The 26,030-nt window shown below is 43.9% G+C and overlaps 1 protein-coding gene across 1 annotated transcript in view; it reads right to left on the bottom strand.

The window, feature by feature from the left end:
* Positions 1-26,030, bottom strand: part of FBN2 (fibrillin 2) — a 596,571-nt gene that overhangs the window by 190,183 nt on the left and 380,358 nt on the right. The window contains exons 25-30 of the mRNA XM_029619106.1: positions 25,598-25,723; positions 18,760-18,888; positions 17,094-17,219; positions 16,525-16,650; positions 5,392-5,514; positions 4,174-4,299 (exon numbers count right to left, since the gene is read on the bottom strand). Coding sequence (XP_029474966.1) covers positions 4,174-4,299; positions 5,392-5,514; positions 16,525-16,650; positions 17,094-17,219; positions 18,760-18,888; positions 25,598-25,723 — 756 coding nt within the window. The remainder of the gene's footprint in view (positions 1-4,173; positions 4,300-5,391; positions 5,515-16,524; positions 16,651-17,093; positions 17,220-18,759; positions 18,889-25,597; positions 25,724-26,030) is intronic.

The raw sequence follows: 26,030 nt of genomic DNA, 5'->3' as shown, positions 1-26,030 counted from the left end.
TATAATAAATTAAAGCAACAGAATTTCGGGGCTTACTGAGGTAAGGAGGAGACATTGTGGGTTAATCTAGAAAGAGGGAATGGTACATCTATTTTTATTGTTGTAACAGACAGATCTCCAATGCAGGCTGAAGAAATGGTAGAGATTTAAAGGAGGATATTCACAAAACTGCTGTGAAAGGGGAAGTGCTATTACTAGATGATTTCAATCTGCCATCTGTGGTGTCTTCTAGAGGCAGGGAGATCCTGCATTCTCTGCGGAAAGAATTGCCATCAACAGGTAAAGGAATCCACCCGGGAGGAAGCAATACTGAACCTGGTGATTACCAATGGGATAGTATCTGAATTCATGAAAGCATGGGACAAGCACAGAGGATCTCTAAGGGAGCGGTAGAGATTGTAAAGCTGAATAGTTGGTGTGGATTGGCAGACCTGATACGCCATAAGGTATTTTTATGCCATCATGTTTCTATACGAGAACTGTTTTCGGTGAAACCCAGGCAGCCTTCGTTCTAGCCAAGGAAAGACAGAGGAAAAGATTAAGGGACCACAGACATAGATCATTTTGGACTTGATTTATTGCTTTGCTTATGGATGTGACAAGGAGCAATTGTAATTGGTGCCAATTGCTTTTCATTGAAGAAGTTGAACAGGAAAGTGATTTTTGGAACACTACTTACGTGTGCAGCCTGCTTCTTGGCATTGGGAAGTTGCAGAGACACGGAGTTTGAGCTTACACCCATTGAAAGAGAGACCAACACTATGCCTTGGAAAATCCCCTTTTGGAGAATCCATGGAGGGACTGTGCATGGACCAAGTCCTGGGACTCAGAGTGCCTTCCTCCTCCTTAGCTTCAATTAGAAAAGGGGCTGCCCTAGATTATTTCTTTATTCACATTTTATATGCAAGTAGGATTGTTTTAATATTTTGTATATTGATATTAAAGTCCTAGTGTTACTCTTTATGTTAGTGAGTGCTGGTTTTTTTTTTTTATGAAGTCTTTATTTATGATAAATTAAGTCATGCATTTACTTTTTCTAGTGTTTTATTCAAATTATAAATGATGTGTATAGTTCTGTAACCCATCTGGAGTCTGACTGGTCAAGCGGGAAAGAAAATGAAATGAATAAATACATTTTCAAAGGAAAGCTCCCCACGGAATTTCCCTTTGAAAAAGTGAGTGGCGAGCACAATGCGGATTCTTTCGTTCCCATGTACTTTGCACCTGCATTGAAGCAAGGGGAAGAGTCAATTGTGGAAAATTCCAACAAAAGCTGAGGAAGTTGGAAAGTAGCAGGAAAGAGATTTAACCTAAAGAAGTGTGATTTATCCAGATGGAAACAAAAAGGCGGGAAGACAGTGAAGTTAAAACTGGAGAGGTGACAGAAAGAGAAAAATACAGTGTGCAATCTGTGAAAGAATGGCATAACTGGAAAGAAGATAATACCAAAATGCAGAAAAGCACTCGACATTGCTACGTTTTACAGGTTCTCAAAATTACAGTATACTAGAATTAGAAATGCTGTCCTTTTTGTACCAGCTAATAAGCTTGGCAGACATGATAACTAATAGTTCACAAAAATGCTTAAAATGTGTCCAGGCACTGTTCACAGGGATAAAATACTGTGTCGCGTCCATCTTGTAAAACTGCCTGCAAGATATGTGAGAGGGGAAAAACCACACATACACCTCGTATGTGAGTGGTTTTTCCTTACACGTCAGAGAAGTGTTTTGAGGATGGCGTTTAGTAGGGATGTGAATCGTGCTTCTGACGATTGAAAATATCGTATGATATTTTCAAAATCGTCAGAAATCGAGGGCTCCCCAAAACCGATAGGAAAACCCCACTAAATTGTTCGTGGGGGTTCTCTTATCGTTTTGGAGGAGGGCAGGAAAAAGGGCACACAAAAATAACCCCTAAACCCACCCCAACCCTTTAAAACTAATCCCTTAGCTTCCCCCACCCTCCCGACTCCCCAAAAAACTTTTTACAGGTACCTGGTGGTCCAGTGGGGGTCCCGGGAGCGATCTCCCGCTCCCGGGCCGTCGGCTGCCACTAATCAAAATGGCGCCGATGGCCCTTTGCCCTTACCATGTGACAGGGTATCTGTGCCATTGGCCGGCCCCTGTCACATGGAGGGAGCACTGGATGGCCGGCGCCATCTTTAAAAATGGCGCGGGCCATCTAGTGCTCCTACCATGTGACAGGGGCCAGCCAATGGCATGGATACCCTGTCACATGGTAAGGGCAAAGGCCATCGGCGCCATTTTTATTAGTGGCAGCCGACGGCCCGAGAGCGGGAGATCGCTCCCGGGACCCCCACTGGACCACCAAGTACCTGTAAAAGGTTTTGGGGGGGGGTCGGGAGGGTGGGGGAAGCTAAGGGATTAGTTTTAAAGGGTCGGGGTGGGTTTTTTGTTTATCGGCTCGGGTGCAGCCGATAAAAAAAATCCCGATCGGGCCGGACAAAAAAAAAAAATCACGATGTGAATTGGAACCGGAATTGGAACAGATTCCGGTTCCGATTCACATCTCTAGCGTTTAGGCAAGGATTAGATTTAAATGCATAACCTTATAATTTAAAAGGTATAAACATTAATCCGGACAGGGAAAGCACAAATGCACATATACAGGTGTAAATGTGTGCAGGTAGTTTCCTGGAATAATTCTTAAAGCGAAAGTACACGTGTGCTTTTGCTTTAAAAAATAGTGTAAAGTAATCGACCTGTTACTGTAAAATTCATTTTTTTAACACATAAATGGCTCTGAAATACAGCCCCAAAAAATACCCATAGACTTTATGCCTACTGAAAACTACCCCCTAAAATAATTGTATTGCACATTTTCCTTCAATAAGAATTGATAAATGAGAAACTGATGAGGCAAGGATTCACTAAACTGTTTCCTGTAAGTTTTATAGTTCAAACACAAAAATTCCCCAAAGTTTCACTTATCAATAAGTAAAATACATGAACTGTCAACCTTACAAAATTTAAATACAAATAAACCTGATTAGGAAACAGATTACCATGTTTGCTCAAAAATGAAAGAAATATTGTCTCTTTGAGAGGGAACAGTAATCACTGGCAGTAATATTTCTCTCAGCCTTCACCTTTAAACACTATAATCTTGTCAACCAATATTTTCCATAAAATTCCCTATTTATAGAATATTCCATTATTCTAGGGTACTTTATACTAGGAACGGTTTGTTCTCCTCCCAGGGACACAGTCTCCCTCTGCTGGCTCCTACCAAAGTGGCCACACTCTTTAGGCAGCTCTCGAAGGGATTTTCTCATTTTGTATCTTATGGGGAAAATTGCTGGGCACATAGGTGCCTAACAGGCTAGACTACATTCAAAGGCTTTGACCATGAAATGCAAGACCCAAAAATTTCTCAGAGTTACTTTAGAAGACTGTAAGATGAATGTGGAGTTTGGGTGACTTCATAAACTGTCTCAGATCATATTTCAAGCCTTTAACATACTACTGTAACAGCTACGTCGCCAGATATCAACAGGGATGAGAACCGATATTAGTTCACCAGTACTGAAAGCAAAATATAATTCACTACTTCTGCAGACAACAAAGGCCAGCTGTAAAGAATTTTAACATCCTGAAAAAAGGATCTCCATACGGTTAGCAAAATATGCAATCCACACAAAAAAACCCCCCTAAGATCCTTTATGGCTTGTTAAAGTCTAAACCTTACAATGAACATTCCCAAAGAGGGAACAGATGAAGGCAATCAAAACTATTTTCATAGCAGGAAGACGGTGAGTAGTACTAGACAGGGTAGTGTTGAAAAGATCAACATCAGCTCGTGACTCTAGTGGGAAAACATTGACCAGATCGGTGAAATTGGACTGCAGTCAAATATATGGCAACTGCATAGAAAGCAAATGAACGTGTACAATGGCGTGGAGGAGGAAGCAGTTATCTGTGAAGGCTGTGAAGAAAAGTTGTAGAAATAAGATAAGTCTATTGTATATCCTAACAAAGGAAACTGAATTTACCATGGCTTCCACTGATACTTCAGTTAGCAGACAAAACAGTGAAGCACTGCTGTATTCCAAGAGAAGTTTGAAGAGTCCTTAGAAAGGGTAAGATGCCTAAATGTCAGAAAGCTCATGGCATATTTAATTCCATGTTCTTGGCAATTTTGAGTACCTACCAATGCAAGTTTTCATGTCCATGGAAGCCATGAATCCATCGTAACAAAGACAGCGGTACTCTCCAGGAATGTTGGTGCACTGGCCCCCATCACAGATCTCAGGGTTGTCCTCACACTCATCAATATCTGTAGGAATTTTGATCACAGATTAAAATATGCTGAAAAGTTTTGTCAGTCTCATGTGCATGACTTCTGCAAGCCTTATCAATAAGTTAATAGGTACACAGTGTGCTCCTACTTTGCTCTTTCAGCAGCCATGCTATAACTTCCATGCCTGTCACACTGTTGATTTGCTGCTTCTGGAATGTCTGCAACCCTCCTGAAAAGGGCTGCCTCAGCCAGAAATTTCCTCACGGGACTGTACTATGTCTCGGAACTCATGACTCTAAAGTGCTTAACCCTTGTTGTGTTGCTGATGTGGATGAGAGCTGGTGCTGGGCCCCTGTGATCTGTGCCTGGGGCGCTGCTTGCTGCAGTGTAGGTGCAGAGGATAAAGCTCCCACAGACTGGAGGGAAGACCACTACTTGGAAGAGACTCATTTTAACCCTTGAAACTCCACTCCCATCCCTGCTTCCCAGGGGTGGAAGGGGGCATCCCTTTGCACATACCGAACCATTTGAACTCTTCGCATGCTTCCTATTGCTCTTGGAGGGACTGACTGAACCTCACATTGCTGCTAACCCTGAAGGCTTAAGGGACTACATATGTAGCACAGTAGTTTCTGTCTGATGCCCTGGGGGAACCGTGTAGTTTTATGCATGCATTTTACTGGGCTCAGGGTATTTCTTTTACTGTGGCTCTGTTTCTTTAAACAATAAATGCTGCACTCCTTGGTATGTTCATGGGCGCAGACATAAAAGGGTTTGGATGCACTATTAGAATACTCTTTATAGTGACAACTCCCCTCAGAAGTCTATTCGCTGACAGGGAATACATCATTTTATAGATCACACCTCTGGGTGGAGCACACACCATGAACATAAAATATACAAAGTTAGTATGATGGTACTGTGATGGAAAGAAGAGAGAAGCACATTGTACATGTGTAAAGCATGGGATGCTTTTTAATTATTTGCTATAGATATCCAGCACTCTAAAAACTGTTTCTCTCACCTTTCACAGGGGAAACAATACAAACATTATGTTTAAAAATCCTGTTTCCCCTTCGGAAATCAATACTAAGGTACACCATTTCATGTGACAGCTTTCTTCCTCACCTGTACAAGTCCTCAAGTCAGGCATCAGAGCATAACCATCACTGCAACTACATTCATAGCTGCCATCTGAATTGGTGCAGTGGCTGTCACAGCCCCCATTCACAATCATACATTCATCAATATCTGCAGGGAAAAAAACGAAGAAGCAATATTTACAACAGGTAGTCTGTTGGGACCAAAATACAGAAAGCGATTGAAAACAATGTCAAATGGCTTTACTATTTAACTAGGATATCATTAAAATCAATTAGTCTTCAAAAATTCCATTTTTCTTATGTGCATTTAACCTTTATAGTCCAATCACTAGTTTCCACAGATATAAAAAAGCAAGAAATACAATGTTGTAGATTGCAAGATAATGTCCATCGGACAAACACACTTTCCTCCAAATCCCGTCATCTCTTTGCCATGTCTCTTCTCATACTGCCTCTGCCTCTGTCTCGCATCTCCCCTTCACTCTCCTCTGATGACTTCCTCCATGAAAAGATCAACCTAGAGAATGATCCCATTCCCATCTGGCTTCTCAGTTCTATCTTCGTGCAGTCATCCTGACAGTCAAAATCACCAGACTAGAAATTACTAGAAAACATGCCTTCTCTGTGGCAAGCCCCCTGCTCTGGAATCCCATTCCAACCGTGCTAAGACTTATAACCAACCTGAAAGAATTCAAGAGAAAACTAAAAACTTATGGACTATTGCCTTTCAACTCAACAACTCGGAATAATTCCTTTCACTTTTATTTCTCACCAATTTCCGTTTACACACTCACTTTTAATTTGTTGTTTGTCTAAATGTTTTTCTGAATTAAGTTTTATTTAATTTATTGTATTTTATAGTCCTATTTTATTTGATATCTCCTATATTTTAAAGTATTGTTTTACTTCTATTTTCTATTTATTACATTATGTATGTTTTATGATTGTAAACCGCCTAGACCTTCACCCATGTATAAGTGGTATACAAAACTTTTCAAATAAATAAATAACTACTTGCTACTGTGACTGTCCCCTTTTCATTCAAACATGCATTGACCACATCACTCCTCAAAAACCCTTCATGGGACTCTACCTGCCCTGCTATTGTCCCATCGCTCTCCTCCTTAGGATTGCCAACAGGTTCCAGATTTTCAGGGCAGGTTGATCCAGTCCTGATTTTACTCATTTGCATGCAGGTACTTAAAGTCTTGCTTTTCTTAGGGAATGCAATAGGAAAATCAGAATAAGTCCCAGCATACAATGGGATAAAACCAGGTCTGGATCAACCTGTTCAGAAAATCTGGAGCCAGTTGGCAACCCACCTTTTCCATCCAAACTGTTTGAACATGCCATTCATCTCCACCATCTTGACTTTTTTTCATCTCAAGCCATTTTGGATCTGTTGCAGGCTTTTGCCCTCTTCCTTCCATAGAAACTGCTCTTGCCAAAGTCTCCAGTGACCCCTCTGTGGCTAAGGCCAAGGGCCTTTATCTGATCCTCATCCTCTTTGACCTATCTGCTGCTGCTTTTGACAACATGGGTCACCACACACACACTATACTCGACTGGATTTCAGGTCTCTGCTCTATCCTGATTTTCTTCTTACCTCTCCCATTGTACTTTTCCTGTATCCTCAGGTGGTTCTTTCTCCACCACTCTTCCGCTGTCAGTCAGTGTGCTTCAAGGCTCTGTATACTGAGCCCTCTTTCTATCTACACTTCTTCCTTCAGTGCTCTGTTCTCCTCCCACATCTTTCAGTAGTGTTTTGAAGCTGATGACTCCCAGATCTACCTCTCTGCACCAAAAGTTTCATCCCAAATGAAGTCCCAAATTTCAGAATGCTCATCTGACATCACTGTCAGGATGTCCTGCTGCCATCTTAAAGAAGGAACTTCCCGTTCACTCCCCTCTTGAACCCACTTCCCCATTTCCCTCTTTTTGTCGCTGTAGATGGTTTTCTCATCCTCCCGGTTCTCTCGGCCCATAACACTGGGTCAACTTTAATGCCTCGTTCTCCTTCTCTATGAACATTCAAAACGTTGCTAAAGTGTGTTGGTTCTTCCACTGGTGGAACACTGGCAGGAAGCCCAACATGTGATACAAGATCTACATTTCTTCATTATGGAGGTGTGTTCACCCTCCCCCTGGGGAGGACATGTTTCCCATTTTTTGACACGGCGAGAGCAACACCGGATTCACACTCTCAATACTACATCGCCGCAGGGTTTAAATTCCCATACAGACTGGTCTGTATTCTTCTAAATATATATTTTTTTAATATATTCTAGAATACTCCTGCCATGCTGTTTCGTTATTCTTGTACTGTAAGTGCCCTGACTTTGCTGTACTGTGCCTGATACACAGACTTTGCTGATGTCAAACATCATTGTTTGAGGCACTCCATCATCTTTGATATACAGCCCCTGTTAGACTGCACTATGCCTGGCATAAGCCCTTTGTTTACATCTGATGTTTTGGCTGGGGATGTTCCCCATTTTTGATGGACAGTCACTATTACATGACCATCTTTTGGCATTGTTTGTCTCCCCTAGATTGATCATTCAAACACAAACACTGACAGTTTGTTCTCTCTGGTATATCACCCTTTGCTTTCAGTTGTTTACATTTTCGGTAAGTCCATTAACACTTTATACTACATTTTACTTTGTGTTGGCTAAACAATGGCCAACATATTCTGTAATGGTGCTCCATTCTTTTGGCTTCTATTTTGTGTATTTTTTATTTTCTTACATTTATCAAGAACGTGATACAGATTGGATGCTCAAAAGAACTTTGTTTCCCCGATGCATCTGTTCCGCACATATTAAATCCTGAGGTGAGTGACATTTGTGACTTGATATTCAGTAGCCTGCAATTTTATTTTGCGCATAGATATACTGACTATAGATTTTTATTCTTGTCATCAGAGTCACTTTGTTTTCTAACAGCTAAACATTTGGAGAGTTGTGTTAAAAGCATTTCTGTATCTTTATGTTTCTGTATCTTTATATATTTGTATTCTGTTATGTGTCTGATGCCTTGTTATGTTCCATTATTAAATCATTGTATTGTTTGTTTCAAATTTATATTTTGGGTCTCCCCTGATGTAGTTGTATGAAACATGGTCCATGTCTGGGGACCGTGTAACCCATTACAAGCGTGGAAATATCTAATGATACATCTTTGAAACTATAAATAAAAATCTTTTTAAGTTTGAAGATAATGGACATTTGAGATTTCTCTGCCTTTCTGTATTTTGTTTGCAGGTTCTTCCTCTATAACACTGCTAAAATCTGTCCCTTCCTTTCTGAGCATGCTACCAAAATGTTCATTCACTAACTTATCACCTCCCGCTTAGACTACTGTTACCCAAATCCAGTTCAAAAACTCACTTTTTTAATCCTAAGAACTTCTCTACAATAAATACACTTCTCACAGACTCTTGTTTATCATGTATGTTTATCTTAACTGTAAGCTCCATGGAGCAGGGACTGTTTCTTATGCATATCTGTATGTCTAGTAGTGCTTTAGAAATAATAAATAGTGGTAGGAGTAAAGATGCTCTGTCAATATTTAATCCTATCCTTCCCGACATGAAACAGAGCAGATAAGGGGAAAACCTAAGGGGCAAAACTAGCATGAACCAAATTTGTTCCAGGCCAACATACAATGGACATCTGCATTTGATCAGCTCTAAAAAGGAACGCAAGGTTAATTCTGGAGCGCCGCTAAATTTCAGTCCACAGACATTTGTAGACAGCTTAAAGCTTTGCATTAACAACTTCTGAAACTAGAACACAAGATATTTATAGAGAGGCTTTCCAGACCTAGGCAAAGTATTCTTCACTGAGATCTCAATTCAGCAAATGGTCAGGACATTTGAAGACAGGCAGCCTGCAGTATCTTTTCTTATGCCACACAAAAATATTTACGCTGGCTGCAGGGACATACAGTTCTGTCCTGTGGAGATTTCCTCCTCCTCCTCATTCTTTCCTAATTTTACAAAGTATGGGTTAGACCATTAAACTTTTATCTTGTTAGGAATTCCTGGAAATAGTAAACTCATAAATGCTTCTTTATGGGGTTTATTTCAGATACCAAAAAACCAACTAATCATGACTCCAATGTACTAATCTGCAGTATTCATCACCAGGTAGTAGTTTGTACATTCCTGGCTGTTGCAATATGCAATCCGGACCCAGGAATGTAGGGGCCTCATTGATCATGTGAGCACAATGCTTCCCCTCCAAGTGTCATCCAAATATCCTGGCAGTCTCAATGGTCCACCACCACCATCATCCCCTTGCAGGTCCTAAGTGTAAAATCCAAACCATACTAAGAAGTCCCACCCACTCATCCCGCAAATTCTAAAGGCCCATCTAAATCTCCATTAAAGGGATGGTCTTCCCGGGGCAGGTGCGAGCCTCACTTGCTCTTGACTTGCTGGTACCTGGTTGCAAAATGGTGCTGGCTGACTGCAAGAGCCCCTTGGACACAAGAAAGTAGCCCCTGAGGTCAATGGGAGTCATTTTGAAACCAGGTGCTGGTGGGCCAGGAGAGGCTGGGGGTTGCTTCTGTCCCCAGAAGATCACCCCTTTTATGGAGTAAGCATTTATGGGTCTGAAGAGTGTTGATCCCTAACTGACATTTAGATGAATCTTGGAACAAGGGGGTGGAATGAGAAGGAAGATTTCTTAATGAGTTTTGGATGTTACAGTTAGGGCCCAAAAGGGGCTTGAGATGAAGAGGGGCTCTCATCTTACTAAGACATTTGGATGATGCTTGGGTGGAGGGCAGGGTGCTCACAAGGGCAGTAGGCCACTTTAAATCTCTGTGGTGAATGCACACACTGCCACTTCCCAGATTTATACAGAAAAATATCTATACCTCACTGAGTTGTTTTTGTTTGTTTTTTTTTGCTACAACAGGCCTGTGAAGCCTTTTTTTGTGCACTCTTTCTCAAAATAGCACATTAGTTAGCTACTTTGCATAATTTTGCATTACAGCAGCTCATTAATGTGGCATTTGAGTAAACTTTTTCCCATAGTGCTCTACACACAAAAGTTTATTACTGCAAAGGACACTTTTGCAAAATGTTTTCACAAAGATGGTTTTCACGCAAAATGCCTACAGTTTTGCGTTTTTACATGTTTATAGGCATTTTGAACAATTTGTTTTGCGAAAACCCTTTTTTGTGGAAACATTTTGCAGCTTAGTGTACTGCCTCCACATCACTTACAAAACTTGCAAGTATGATTCTACAATAGAGATGTGAATCGGAACCGGAATCGGTTCGGATTCCGGTTCCGATTCACATGTGGGTTTTTTTGCATTGGGCCCGATCGCGGTTTTGTTTATCGGCTGCGCCCGAGCCGATAAACAAAAAACCCACCCCGACCCTTTAAAACTAACCCCTTAGCTTCCACCACCCTCCTGACCCCCAAAAAAAACTTTTTACAGGTATCTGGTGGTCCAGTGGGGGTCCCGGGAGCGATCTCCCGCTCCGGGCCGACCTCCTGCTCCTGGGCCGTCGGCTGCCACTAATCAAAATGGTGCCGATGGCCCTTTGCCCTTACCATGTGACAGGGTATCCGTGCCATTGGCCGGACCCTGTCACATGGTAGGAGAACTGGATGGCCGGCGCCATCTTGTGCTCCTACCATGTGACAGGGGCTGACCAATGGCACCGGTAGCCCCTGTGAAATAGTAAGGGCAAAGGCTATCGGCGCCATTTTGAATACTGGCAGCCGATGGTCTGAGTGCAGTAGGTCGCTCCCGGAACCCCGCTGGACTTTTGGCAAGTCTTGTGGGGGTCAGGAGGGTTCCCCAAGACTTGCCAAAAGCCCCTTGGTCCATCAGTTTCCTCCTCCTCGGGGGAGGGAGGAAGACCTTGTTCTGCTTGGTGTCGAATCGGGCCCCCATGTACTCTAAGGACTGGGAGGGCTTGAGGCTGCTCTTGTCCATGTTCATGACCCAACTGAGTTCCTGTAGGAGGGTCCTGACCCTACTGGTCACCTGGAGGCTCTCTTCCAATGACTTCACCCGGATCAACCAGTCGTCCAAGTAGGGATGCACCAGGATCCCTTCTTTCCTCAGTGCTGCCGCCATGACCACCATCATTTTGGAGAATGTTCTGGGGGTGGTTGCCAGACCGAAGGGTAACATCTGGAAATGATAATGGCGGCCCAGTACCGCAAAATGTAGAAATCGTTGGTGGTCTTGATGGACTGGAATATGAAGGTAGGCTTCAGAGAGGTCCAGGGAGGTTAGGAACTCTCCCGGTTGCACTGCTATTATGATGAAGTGGAGAGTTTCCATGCGGAAGTGCAATATCTGCAGATGATCCCTTAAAGGGCATATTTGTGAGGTTCACTTTAGATGTTGCATCCACTGACCAGTTCTGCAACCATAGCTGTCTTCTGGCTGCCACCACTGAGACTACTCCTCTGGCCGAGGTACGCACTAAGTCCAAGCTTGCATCTGCCAGGAAGTCTGCAGCGGGTTCAAATGCCTCTCCAGCATGCGCCCCAGAGCTTTCTGCCTCTCTCGAGAGGAGCAAGCAAGAGTGAGCCACCAGGGCACAGCAGGAAGCAATCTGCAGTGTCATTGCTGTCGCGTTGAAGGCTTGCTTAAGGATGGATTCTAACCGCCTATCGTGAGCATCCTTCAAAGCTGCCCCTCCCTCAACAGGGATGGTTGTTCACTTTGAGACGGTGCAGACCATGGCATCCACTTTGAGGAAATGTAGGCATTGCTTGACCGCTGGGTTCAGAGGATACAAGGCCTCCAAGGCCCAACCTCCTTTAAAGCTTGCCTCCAGGGCGTCCCATTCCAGGTCAATCAACTCCTGGATGACTTCCAGCACTGGGAAATAGCAAGAGGCTTTATGAAGAGACACCAGGATGGGGTTCTTCTTTGGCTCCGCCATAGATTCCATGCCTGGAACTCCCAGAGTCTTCAGGGTCTGGGAGACTAGTGCCGGTAATTCATCTCTATGGAAGAAATGAAGCAAGGTCCGGTATGGTTCTAGGCCTGGAGGGATTTCCTCATCAGTGAATCCCCATCATCATCCGTGGTATCTGGGTCCCTGTCAGGGATACTCTTTGTTACGCGTCCTGGCCTCGATAGGTCCGCACCTGGGCCTACTCACCCCAGGAATCCAGCTGTAAGCCCTGGTTCACCTTCGCTCACCGCTGTGGGCAACCGCCTCCGTCCCCGAGCGCCTGCAGCCTCCTCTGCTGCTTCTGATTCCTTTGCGGTTCCTCCCGGCGCCCGGCAGGCCTCCCCACATGGGCTGCGGAGTGACGCTGCTATCCTGCTTCCTCTGGGCCCTGGCTTAGGTGTGCATGCAACTCTCGCACTCTTAAAGGGGCTGCGGCGGGAAAGTAGCCCGCGGCCCCAGATGATGACATCACTGGGCCTCTGTATAAAAGGCAAGGCCCAGCCACTTGTTCCCTGCCTTGGCAACAGTTCTCCACGTTTGTTCGTGTGCTCGTTGCCCATTGTTCCTGGTTCCTGTTCGTGTTCCTGGTTCCTGTTCCTGTTCATTCTTTTGTCTCCGTCTTGATCCTTGGACTGATCCTCTGGTATTGACCTCTGCTTCACTGGACTACGCTTGGACTGATCCTCTAGTATTGACCTCTGCTTCGTTGGACTACGCTTGGACTGATCCTCTGGTATTGACTTCTACTTCGTTGGACTAGACTTGGACTGATCCTCTGGTATTGACCTCTGCTTCATTGGACTACACTTGGACTGATCCTCTGGTACTGACCCCTGCTTCGTTTGACTACGCTTCTACTGTTCTCCTGGCTCTGACCCTTGCTCTGTTCTGGTACCTTGCTTGCTTGCCACCTGCCCTGACTCCAGCTTGCCTACTACTCCTCTTCAGTATCCTACGGACTTGGCCTCTCAGGCTTCGGCCTATTATTAACTGGACACCTCCTGTTCTACCCTGTTCCTTGTCAGTGTCCGGGTCTCTGGAACCCTGCCTCATCCAGACCATCCTCGGTCCTCTGATACCTCTGCTGGTCCTTGGCGTACTCTTGTCCTCACCAACTAGGAGTCGTCATACGGAGGTCCACCTAAGACCAGCCAGCTCTGGCACCCAAGGGCTCAACCTGCGGGGAACGTGGGCTGGTACTGGCAAAGCTCCAGTTGGCCTCCATCTCCTAGCCTGCTCCACCTCCCGATGGTGGAGACCCGTAGGCCTTGCCTTGAGGGTAGCATCAACCCCATCTTGGACCAAGGGTCCACCTCCAGCGCAACACTCTTGGTGAGGCGCGGCATGTCTCAAGGCCTGCAGGCAGGGCCGGGAGAGTGAGGCCCCCCCAGTTGGGGTTCAACCCAGGCAGGGACAAGGGCTGCGTGAGCCTGAACAAAGGCTTGGAGGCCCTGAAAAAAATTCCAATCAAGAGGAGGTTGCCAGGTCCGTATTTGTCCCAGGGGGTACTGGAGTAGGGGCCACTGAATTGCCCTCTCCCGGGAGGATGCTGTCCCGAATTGCTCAGGTCTGGGGAGCTGCCAGATAAGGTTGCGGCTCACCTGTCTTCCGACTGGGATGGGCCGGGCTTGGAAAATTTTTGAGAATCCAGCCCTCCCTGGGCCTCCTCACAGTGCTGACACAGGCAGGATTCCAGATCAGACTGTGCAGCTCTAATATAGCAGGCCGTGCAGACAGAGTGTTGCCTGAGTTTCTTTGCTGCCGGGGCCATAGCCTGTGTGGTTTGTGTGTTTAGCCGGGTATTGTCTACCGTGCGCAAGATTTCGCCACCGCGGATCGCCAAGTGGAAAGACCACCGAGCTGAAAAACGGGCCTAGCTCATTGGGGGGCCACTCAACCCACTCGGAACCCCCTCCCCTCACCTGGTCGGAGATCGGGAACGAAGTCGGTACGGCGTGCCGAGCAAGGAGACTGGAGGAAAGACTTACTGAAGCCTTTCCACGTCTCTGGATCGGAGGAGTTCTTCTCTACTTACCTGGCCTCAGCGCTTACCGGTTGAATACAGAGACAGTCTCCGGCTGCAGGGGGAGAGGGCTTTGGCCTTCACCGCTGCACTCGGCTTCTGCACATTACCTTTCAGCTGCTTCAATAGCTAAGTCCATGCCGGGAACCGGCTACTGGACCAAGGCACACCTCTGAGGGATCTCGGAAATCACCTCAGGAATTCTCAACTGGGGAAGGGACCCACAGGAGAGCGGGGCTCGATCTTCCTTTAAAGTGAAGGTAAAAATTGCTTTCATTGGATTAGTGCTGCAATTCCGCTAAGACCGTGCTAGTGTGGGGATAGCATCCATATCTGCTAAGGAGACGGAGAGATACTGAAGAGCTGAGGTCACTGCAGGGGCATAGGGTGACGTCAGCTTTGAAACCTGACTCCATCTCCCATCTGCTAGCAGAAGAACACATAACCCACTGGTCCTGAGTCCATCTGGCTACATTCTAGGAAATCAAACATTTAAACACTTTTTATTCAGAAACAAGTGGTGTAGAATCGGGAGCCATCAAATTATACATTTGGAAATGGCTTGTGCGTCTCTAAGTACTGGTTGATTATTACTTTAAAACAGGTAACTTTTCTTTTTTTTTTGTGTCCAACAGTCATTTTACATCTGACACAAGATAACAAAAGCCAATATTTTGTTTAAAGTAAGCAGAACGAAAAAGAGGGAAAATTAGTGTCAGATGAAAAATGATTTTCCACAAATGACATTCTATCATGAAGCTTGGATTCTTTGGTCACATCGGAAGACAGGACAGGAATTATTCTTTTCTTTGTCCAGTATGAGGTATCACTGGCCACAGATAATCCTGAATTCCTCAGGACTGGTACTAAGACTCCACCATTGTTTCCTTATGTACATCAGCATCACTCTTGAATTTATTTTTGTGCAATCTCTATTACTTTTCTCTCTACATTTTGTTCTCTCACCACCACCCCCCCCCCCCCCCCAATCCAGACGGCTAGCCTGGGCAGCAAAATTCATGGGCTGACTTGAGAGTTGCCTCATCCTGGGCGCATCCTCAGCACCACTTTTTGGCTATCAAGAACTGGCCACTGCGGTGGCTAGTACCTTTCCTACCTCCCCAGAGCACATCTAGGCCCAGCCGACCCCAACAGATGGGGAATTCAAACATGGATCCTGTGCACTGTAGTGCACAGCATTATGGCTTCAGCTATGGGGCAGGCCCCACTCTCAGTTTTTATATAGGCTGTTGATATCTTCCCCATGACCACAAGAAAGGTTAGGGTTAGGACTAGCTACATAATGTAAAACATGACTAAGAAATAAAATGTATTTATGTTCAACAAAATGTTGTCACACTTTATTATCACAGTGCCTGAATTATACCAGTGAGATGTGACAATGCCAAAGACATAGTGTAATTCCAGTTATACAATCACATGGCATTTTAGCAGTGATGCAGTAAAAAGGCACTTGTGTCTATAATATCCAATTTTATGTGCATAAGTGATTCTTTGAAAACAGCCTCAGCAGGTGTGTTTGTAAAAGTATTCATCGAACGTGATTTTTGCAGGTACTTGTATGCACACAATAAATACGCATTCTAGGGGGCAGAGTTGGGGCGAGATTAGATTTTACATGCTTTCTTTTGATTTTCAAAAGTCATGTGTGCAAATCCATATGCACAAAGTTACATCTGCCCTCGGTCCAGTGTAACTTTGTGCTTGTAACTCAGGTGGGTTTCTGCACACACCCGCAAATTTTCAATGTGGATTTAAGTGCATAAATCTGCTTCAAAAATTCTGACTAAAATCTGCAGATAAAATCTACCCACAGACATTTGTCTATGCGGGCTATCTGTAAATTACCCTCATACAGGGGTAAATTTTTAAAGGCCTGCGCGCATCCATGGATGCACCGATTTTATACCATGCGCGTGTCACTGTGCACATGTTATAAAATCCAATACGCGCGCACACATGCAAGATGAGTACCGACTCGTGCGCATGGGGGTGGGGGTTTCGGTGACATGATAGGGCCTTCCCCAGTTCCCTCCCAGTCCGCTCCAACAAGACATGCATCTTAATCAGGCTTTCCTTGTTAGCAAATTATTTTTCTATTCCTTTCCAATAACATCACTCATTTTTGTTTATAGTAGCGTTAAAAAATGATGGCAATAACAGATGCCTACCAATACATCCTTGCTTGTCTTGCGTAGTCTGGAAGCCCAAATTACAGGAGCACTGATATGTTCCAATCACGTTAATGCATTTGCCATTTCTGCAAAGGTTGTCACTCAGGGGACACTCATCAACATCTGCAGGGAAGAAACACACCAATGAGCCTCCTATACAGCCAAGCATAAGTCAGGTAAGTGACAACTTAATCAGCATCCAGAATCTGATTCTTTTAATGTGTCTGAAAAAGGTATGACTGCTGATCCCGTGACATCACAAAATAAGTCATTGTTTCAGACTGGAGAAAAGGAAAATATTTCTAAAGAGGTCATTTGATTACACTTTAATTCTGCAATTTCTTCAGTTAAGTTTAAGTTCATCAACTAAGTCATGACAACCAGTTGTTTTATGTGAAATGTTTATTGTTTAATACCATTAATTATAGCTAGAAGTCTTCTATGAAGTTTAAGATGTTTGAGAAGTACAATTAAGGAATGCATGTCATCTCTTGGCAAATGACATCCATATGACAGAATCAATTCACCGGACAAGCAATTTACCATAGCAGGCGGCTGAAACTCACCTATACAAGCATCGCCCGTTGGTGACAAATCATGTCCCGGAGGGCAGTCACAATGAAAGCTGCCTTCTGTATTCACACAAATACCCCCTCTGCAGAGAAGGGGGTTCCGTTCACACTCATCGATGTCTGAAAAAAGAGAAGACGATGAAATGCACTGCCTTCAAGTGTGAAATGGTAACAATGAGGCCAATATTCAGTAGGGTGGTTAGTGGACAAGTTATCCGGCATGTTCATTGGAATAAAGTCCCACTGAATATACTTGCTTAATGTTATCAGGCTCCATGTAGCCAGATAACTTAAAAACATAAATGGCTTATTTGAATAGAGCTGTTAATGTTTTTAGGTTACCCAGCCTTGTGTGGCCGGGTAACATGCTACTTACCTAGCGTTGTCCTCACTTAAGATTCAGTAACAGAATCCCCTTCCTCTTCAACCAAAGCCTTACTCTTCTAACCCTCCCCACACACAAACACACATACGCCTCTTTTTAAACATTAAAAATTGTGCCAACATTAAACCCGGTCTTGATTTTTACATAAATATAAGATCTGGCCGCTTCCCCCTTCCCCCCTGGCAGAAGAATGAATAAGGCAACCTGCCCCCCCCCCTCCTCCAGACCCTCCCTATCTCCCCCATCACCTTTTTTATGTGAGCCGGGGGCGAGGGACCCTTTGCCTGCTCCTGGCGCCTCCAGCGCTGCCTCTGAATGCCAACGTCATCTTATGCTTCCAGCGCTGCCTCTATCAGAGCAGCTCTGGAAGTGCCAGGAGCGAGGCAGAGGGTCCCTCGCTCCCAGCTCGCATGAAAAAGGTGACAGGGGGGGGGATGGGGAGGGACTGGGGAATGGGGGGGGGGGGAACTAGCCGCTATGCCATTTAAATGGATAACTGTTAGGTTATCTGTCTAAATGGCTTTTGAATATGGACCTCAATGATTTTAACTACCCTAGTTCAAGTGGAATAGGAAGGTACTGCCGAGATAATAACTTTCTATTTTGCAGAGTCAACGCTACCACCATTTCTACATCAAAGCCATTCAAGAACAATACAGCTGACAGAAGGAAGTAATGTTTTTACACTTCTAAGCTTATCTGTAGGATATTAATGCCTGATAAAGATCATCAGTAAATTAAATGGTAAAAGTGGGTATTCTAGGTGTTCATTTTTGTGCTTCCAAATTAATAACAGACTCCTAAATGATTAATTAATAAACTGGACAGAAAGACCGACATACGGAGTTCCCTAATATACTATACAGTTATACTGTCTCAAACAACCTGGGTTTTTTTCAGTATTCAGAAGGAGTTTTGTGTAAACTTGTCATTTCTGGTGAAAAAATAAAGTACTCAGTTTGAGTCATCGTTAATAAGAAGAGTCATGGTTGACTCACAGCTCATCACACAGGAATTTGTTTCCTCAGTGGTCAGGAGACAGACAGGAACTACTTGCACACTGACACACAGGGGGGGAGGACGGACGGACGACATATGGTCAACCTCTGAAGCACTGTTCCGACTTAAGTGATTCCAACTTAAACAAATACAGAATGTTTGCAGTCTTCTTAAACTGTTTGCGTTTCACTTGCCAGCTTCAGTGCTCCAGAGCAGCTGATTAAATAGAGCAGAGAGAGCCTGCAAGACCACACCTGGCTGTGTGGGGAGACTCACCCATGCAATTCTTCATCATCATGAAGCCACTCTCGTAGCCTTCGAAGCACTCGCACTGAAAGTCGCCCGGAGTATTGACACAGGTACCACTTCCACAGAGGTCGGGGGAGATGCGACATTCATCAATGTCTGTTCAGAACATTGTTGTTAAAAAAAAACAAACCATAGGTTAGTATAAACTAGACCTTATCTATGATCCTATGGTTTGGCAGGCAAAAACTAGAAATTTCCCATAATTAATAGCTGACTGAAATCACAAAAATAAACCTAAGGCAAATCAGTGATGTAGATTTATGTAGAGCACATACATTGATATCAATGATCTATGCAGTTAAACTCAGAAGCTCCATGCACCTGACGAAATGGACCCTGTCCTCGAAAGCTCATGCCTCAATAAATTTGTTAGTCTATAAGGTGGCCACCCGCCTCTTGTCATTTTTAGAAACTCCTAGAATTCAAAGAGTTGCAGCCATCCGAACTCCTTGGGAATATTAATTGGGTGCAGCCTATGAATGGGTTCCAGGGCAAGATAACCATCTGAAAAACGGTTTTCTCTAGGTGGTCGTGATACCATAAGGAGTGCCCACTGCACTATGCCTTGGTAGGGTGCCAGAGGACAGACCGGTTTGCGTTCCAGCCTTGTTTCACAGACTCCTTTATTTACAAGAACCACAGAGGCAGAAAAAAAGACCTGCTTCCCTCAGCAGGACTGAAACCAAGAACAGAAGCAGTCAGACATAGGCAGTCTTGGCATATTCTCTCCTATATCCAGCTTCCTGGGGCCTGTCTCTTCCCTCCTGGGCCTTCCCTCTTATCGTTCTGCTAAGGGAAACACTCTCTTAAGGTGGATCAGGCCAAATGCCTGGTTCTGATCTTTTAAGGGACTCCTAATATAGACTCCTTTACAGTGGTCTATTTTGTAATCTTTAGAATATATTATTAATATTAGTAGTCTACTTGTCCTATTACTATAAAGCAATCATATGAGGTCTCATTCCAGTGAGAAGTGTTAATTTTCATTTCAATTTTTTTAAGTCTTCAGCCGGAAGCTAACACTTTCAGAAAGGGCAGCCTGACTCATATATTTATTGCCCTGTTGCAAAACAGATTCAGATAGAGAAGCTGATGTAATAAAACATGAGTAAAAATGTGTGCTACAATTTGGTTTACATACAAACGTAAAAAAACACATTAACTGCTAATGCAGTAACCTAATGGCATGCAAAATGGCCAGTCTTAATAAACGCATACCAAGGCAAAAATGTGCACTAAAACAGGAGTATACTAAAAAAAGGCTTGCTAAAAACAGATGCAAAGTAAAACAAGTGCTTTAAAAGTTAAGGGGGGAAACTGTCAACGTGTCCCTAATTGTCTGGCACGTGTGAGCAGAAGAACTGGGGCTCAGAGGGAATCTGCCCTGGGACCAGAGACCCCCCCCCCCTACATACCCACATATCCTCCCCTCTACAATCCCCTAAACACCACCACCACCCCTACCCACCCATTAAACTACTCCCCACCCACTAAACCAGCCCATCTACCATCCACCTGCCCCTCCCACCCTCTCACTAAATGACCCCCTATTCATTCATCCACCCATTAGTTCAGGTAAGTATGGGGGGAGGGGGGGGCCTACAGATGGTGGTGGTGGATTAGCGAGTGGATGGAAGTAAAGATTGATTTATTTATTTGTTTGTTTGATTAATCTTCCACCTTACAAGAACTTCAAAAACAACCAATAAGGGCTGAATAACATAGTCTGGGTAAAACAAATAAGCATGGGTGTAGCTTGCTTATTGCGGCGGTTACTACCCCTACTACCCCTAACTAATCAAGCTTGATATTTCACTTGGATGCAGCTCCATCACTGCTCTCTACATTAATGGCGGGGGTGGAAGGGAAATAGAACCAAAGAGCTAAGAGAAACAGATAAGTATGAGAAAAAAATGTGTGAAGCTTGCTGGGCAGACTGGATGGGCCGTTTGGTCTTCTTCTGCCGTCATTTCTATGTTTCTATGTTTCAAAGCAGGTTAACATTCAGGTACTGTAGGGATATCCCTATCCTTAGAGAGTAAGTGGGTGGGAAGGTGGGGGGGGGGACGACTTAGGTGGGTGACTGGGATGTTTCTGGTCCCAGTCACCCACCCCCCCCCAAGTCCCTCTGACTTGGGGGGGGGGGTCCCAAAATTAGATGTCCCATTGCTTAGCCTGGTTGTGTTTTTAGATCTTCAGATTTAACTCCTGGGCCAAACATAGAATAAAAGTTGACTCAGGTTTCCCAGGGTTAGTGTTAGCGATAGTGCATCCTGGACCTGGGGTTCCTGTCTGCACTGATGCATGCTGGATCTGAAAGACTTCAGTCCAGGGCTCCTGCACCCAGGAACTCCAGGTTTTGGACCATGCTGGCACAGCACCATAGACTTACACTAACTCCAGGAAATGCGAGTTAATTTTCCCCCCACCTCTGATGCAGGAGTTAAATTCCCAGCATTAAAAAAAAAAAAAAAAAAGCACTTGGGACTTTAATACACCTCCCTATATTGGAGAGTAATAGCTAATTTAGTGCATATTTTTACTCATATTTTAGTGCACATTTTTTTAAAGGCTAAAAACTTTACTAAATTGTGCATAAAGTTTAGCTCACAAAAAGTCCACTGAAATGTGAATAAACAGATGCAGTGGGCTTAGCACACCTTATTACATCAGCCTCAGAGCATGCAAAGCCAGTTAGCCCTGCCACAAGCAGTAAAACAAATCTGAGCCATAGAATGAACCAGAGAGTAAAACTATTGAATCAATGTGAAACTCGAACTAGTGATATTTGTGAGAACAATTTTTCAAGCACAATTTGCTCCAATAAAAGGCTATTAACCAGGGTAAAAGACCTATCTGAAAATAATCCACTACCCTTTATGCAAGTAAAAGTGAGCATGTGGCTCACAATCTTTTTTTTTTTTTTTTGCAGGAAAAAGCAGCTACAAATCTCTGCAGCTCCATTTCCTTTGAGCGGTTTTCAAAGAGAAGGCACGCTTGTACTTTCACTTTGAGAAGTGATGGAAAATCTGTGGCTAAAAATACCCATGGACTTTCCCCTCTACCCACACAGTTTTGACAATTGCGCCCTTTGCGTCCAGTTGGCAATCATTTAAAACCTGTACAGAGGCCGGGACCCTCTTGAGAGCAGTTTTTAAATTCTCAGGCATTCAAGCCCTTAAGCTGCCAGACGCTACACACGAGTCTCTCGGTCACACATGTCCAGAGTTCAGATCTGCTTGCCGATTTGTTGCACGCTGATTTTATTTCACAACTAGACTTCATTTCAGCTTTCCGTGACACATCAAAACATTTCTCCAGAACTGCCACATCAATAACTGCAGATGTCTTTGCTTCATAAAGTCTGAGCTGATACATCCGGATCCGGGATATATCTAATGTAAAAACAATGACTTTCAAAATCCTGTTTCCTCTCAAGTGGAGGAAGATGTCATCCCTGTTTTTCCTATTTACAGAAAGTCTGATAATCTAGCCCTCTGTGATCAGTCACGAAAAGTGTACCTACTCTGAGATGTAAGAATTTCCCAGGGTCCCAGAATGCTAGAGGGTTCCAAACCACCGCTGAGTCTTGGGAGGGTAGGACTGCATGAAAAAATGATCCCAGCAGCCAGTAAAGCATTTACAGTTCAGGAAACAGCATTTTAAATGGGAATCAATTTTCTTTTAATGATGCTTATTGATTCTGCCAAGTTTTTCTGTGCACACCCATGACTTCTGATGCACTCTCCTCCAATGATCACAGCGATGATCCAGAAACCATGGGTATTCTGGAGCCTGCCCTGACAGCCTATGCCAGGAGATTTTTTACTTTTTTTTCTGGGGAAAGTCATTTTTTCTGGCAAAATGATCAAAGTTATTAATCATTATTAATCCATGCGCAAAATAGTATTTTGCATGCAGAAATGAGTTTCATTAAATCACCTGCATGACACGCAGCTCACTTTCACGTGCACGTCCCATTTGCACAGACGTTTAAGCAGACTGTGCTAAGGCATTCTCGGGGTGCAGGATTGAGGGTGTTTTCACTTAACATGCATACTTTTCAATTTTTTAAAAATATGCATATAAATTTCAATGCTCTGGAAAGCAGTTGGAACTTATGTGGGCACTTCCAGTGTAATCATTTTTCAAAGCAAACGTACGTGTGTAACTCAGTACCTGCATAAAATTTAGTCAGGTAAAAAGAGGTGCTGCCGTGGGGGAGGGGGGAAGGCGTTCCAGGAACGGGGGCTAAACTTTAGCCATCGAGCCCTGATATTCAATGCTATCTTGCTAAAGTTAGCCGGGCAAGCCTGGTTGGAAAAAACGGCTGTCCTAAAATGACCCGCCTTAACTTTAGCCAGGTATCTTCAGTGGGACAAAGACACCTGCCGGTGCTCCGCTGAATATCTGGGTAATGTTACCTGGGAAACTTTCCCGCTCACTAGCGCACTGAGTATCGCCCTCCTAGGGCCTTCTTCCCAGACCGGGCTCCAGCAGGTCAGGTAGTGCTGCTTTACTAGCGCTAGCAGCCCCTATACGGAGGGAGAGGTCTGCGTACTGCTCTTACAGTATCACCTGCCAGTTACCTACAGAATAATTAGAAAAGCAGCTGCAGAGTGAGCAGCATTTTGCTCTACTGAATACTGGACGTGTGAGAGTAAGCTGGATCAACTGATTCAACTAATATGAATCACTGAGGAAATGAGTTTTGGCCTGCTGACCCAACACACGTCTTGTCTGCTGGGGAAAACACAGCGGGCATACTTTCACCTGCTGAGGAAAGGAGCTTTCAGAGGGGGAGGAGAGGGTGCGGAAGTGAATGTATGTATGTGCATTTCTTTTTTCCTCCATCATTATTCATAGACCCTTCCACTTAAATATGTAAACACACAGCAAATATTAATCCATAGGCCTTTTTTTGGTTTCAGGGATGCTTCGCCCCCAATAAGAGTAAGGAAGCCTTTTCATTTTTTTTACCCAAAGTTGATTAAAAGAAATTAACATTTTGTTCTGAGGAGGGGAAAAAAAGCCATTTATGCAAGTAAAACACGTTTTAATCCACATAAATTGACCATCTGAAAATTGCCTCTCTCTCTGCCCGACTAAAGCTGGGTGTACCGTAATGCATAACTTTAGTCGGCATCACAGGAAGGCAATCCAGAGGATGTGTGTGAGTTGCATTTTCAAATTTATGCATATTATTTTCCATGAAAAACCTACCTGCACAAAAAGCAGCTGGAATTGTCTGCGGGAGAAGTTTCAGAGGGAAGGCACATGCGTACTTTCCCTGTGAGAATTGGTGCAAAGCCTGTGAAGAATCAGGGGCTGTTTTTTAAAGTAAGTGGGGGCCTGGCAGTGAGTGGAAACTGTGAATTTCACCAGCCTGGAATGCCAATTTTTGTTTTGCAGGGAGGGGAGTTCACAGACCTAGAGCTCCAATTTTTTTGTGTGGGAGAATGGGGGAGAATACAGGATGGGGAGCCCAGAGGCCCAATATCAGGTCAATCGTAGGGAAGAGCTAGGGGTGGAGGGGCCTGGAGGCCTGTATTTGGGTCTGGGTGATGGAGAAGAAGTTCCCCCAGTTCTTTCATTTTACCAGAATGGCAGTCAGTATAACGACGGCAATGGTAACATAGTTCTGTCTCACATACATCAAGCCCAATATACTGCTGATATCAGAAATGGCAGGTAACTCGTGTTCCAAGCAGGTTTTAATGTTGGTTAGTACACAGATCCCTCTATGGGCAACTCTGTCGCATAGAAACATTGCAGATGTCAGCAGATAAAGATCCATTTGACTTAACCAGGCTGCCTGATTGATTAAATTCTGTCATGATTTTGGTTACTCCCTCTACTGGTAGGCAGGCATCAACTGCAAGCAAAAAGGTTATTTCCTCTGAGCCTCCATTCATCTTCACATCATGACTGCTTATCCTTCAATTTCTTTATGGAGGATGCTACCTTTATTGAAGCCGCCTACATATTTAAATGCTTCTCTCATGCCTCCCTGTTCCCTTCCAGTGAGTGCACTTTGAGTTCCTTAAGCCATTTAAGTGGGTAAAGGAGTTTTACCTGGAGAGATAGTAATTTAAGAGCTATCACCCAAAATTAGACACTTATACCCTTTGAAAATCGACCTCTACGAGATTTGTCGCTTTTGAATACATGGTAATATATAGGGTCAATTTTAAAACTGCCCACATTGATGCAAAGTCTACAAATACTTATTCCCACGGTATTTGCATCAGTTTCCAAAAGAAGCATATGCAAGACTTTTAAAACTAAAATCTACGCCAGAAAGAAATACCCTTAGAAATTTTCAACTGCTATTTTATGCGAATACTTTTACCTAACCAAACTATGCAAGTACTTGCGTCCCCCATCTAACTCTGCACTGAAATGCCTCCACTTCAGTGCAGGTAAGAGGACGTTACTTATGGAATCATGCCCACATTTTTTCCACAGAAAGGGTAAACGACTTTTTTCCAACAGGAATCCCTTTGAAAATTGCCCTGATGATGTAGATCATGGCTCCTACAAATCTGCATTGTTGGCTGGATCAACTGATTCAAATAATATGAATCACTGAGGAAATGAGTTTTGGCCTGCTGACCCACACGTCTTGTCTGCTGGGGAAAACATAGTGGGCAGACTTTCACCTGTCGAGGAAAGGAGCATTCAGAGGGGCAGGAGAGGGTGCAGAAGTGAATGTATGTATGTGCATTTCTTTTTTCTTCCATCATTATTCATAGACCCTTCCACTTAAATATGTAAACACAAGGCAAATATTTATCTATTTTACCTGTACAGTTTCTTTCCTCCATATCTAAGGCAAATCCACCGTTGCACCTGCACTTGAAGCTTCCAATTGTATTTCTGCATTTGCCATTACTGCAGATACCCGGAAACACTTTACATTCATTAATATCTGGTAGAAAGCACAGAATAGAACACACAATATTTTTTTTACCAGTAGATCTTTTATGACTGAACATAAAAATCTTGTTAGACACAGCTAATGTAAATTGCATACCTGATCCAAAGAAATCAGGTCGTAAAGATGCTCTTTTATTTAGCAAAAACAAATTTACATTAATTTTTTTATGCCTGTCCAGCATGCAAGAATATACTGCTTCATCAGGAGGTCAATAATTGTTCAGGAACACACAAATCTCTCTTGTCCCTTCCAGGAAGTCAGAAATATAACTAATCCCCATCTGTGCGGGAAGATAGAT

Source organism: Rhinatrema bivittatum, chromosome 1, assembly GCF_901001135.1.
Source record: "Rhinatrema bivittatum chromosome 1, aRhiBiv1.1, whole genome shotgun sequence".
NCBI lineage: Eukaryota > Metazoa > Chordata > Amphibia > Gymnophiona > Rhinatrematidae > Rhinatrema > Rhinatrema bivittatum.
The sequence above is the reverse complement of the archived record's forward strand: the minus strand, read 5'-3'. Positions and strand labels throughout refer to the sequence as shown.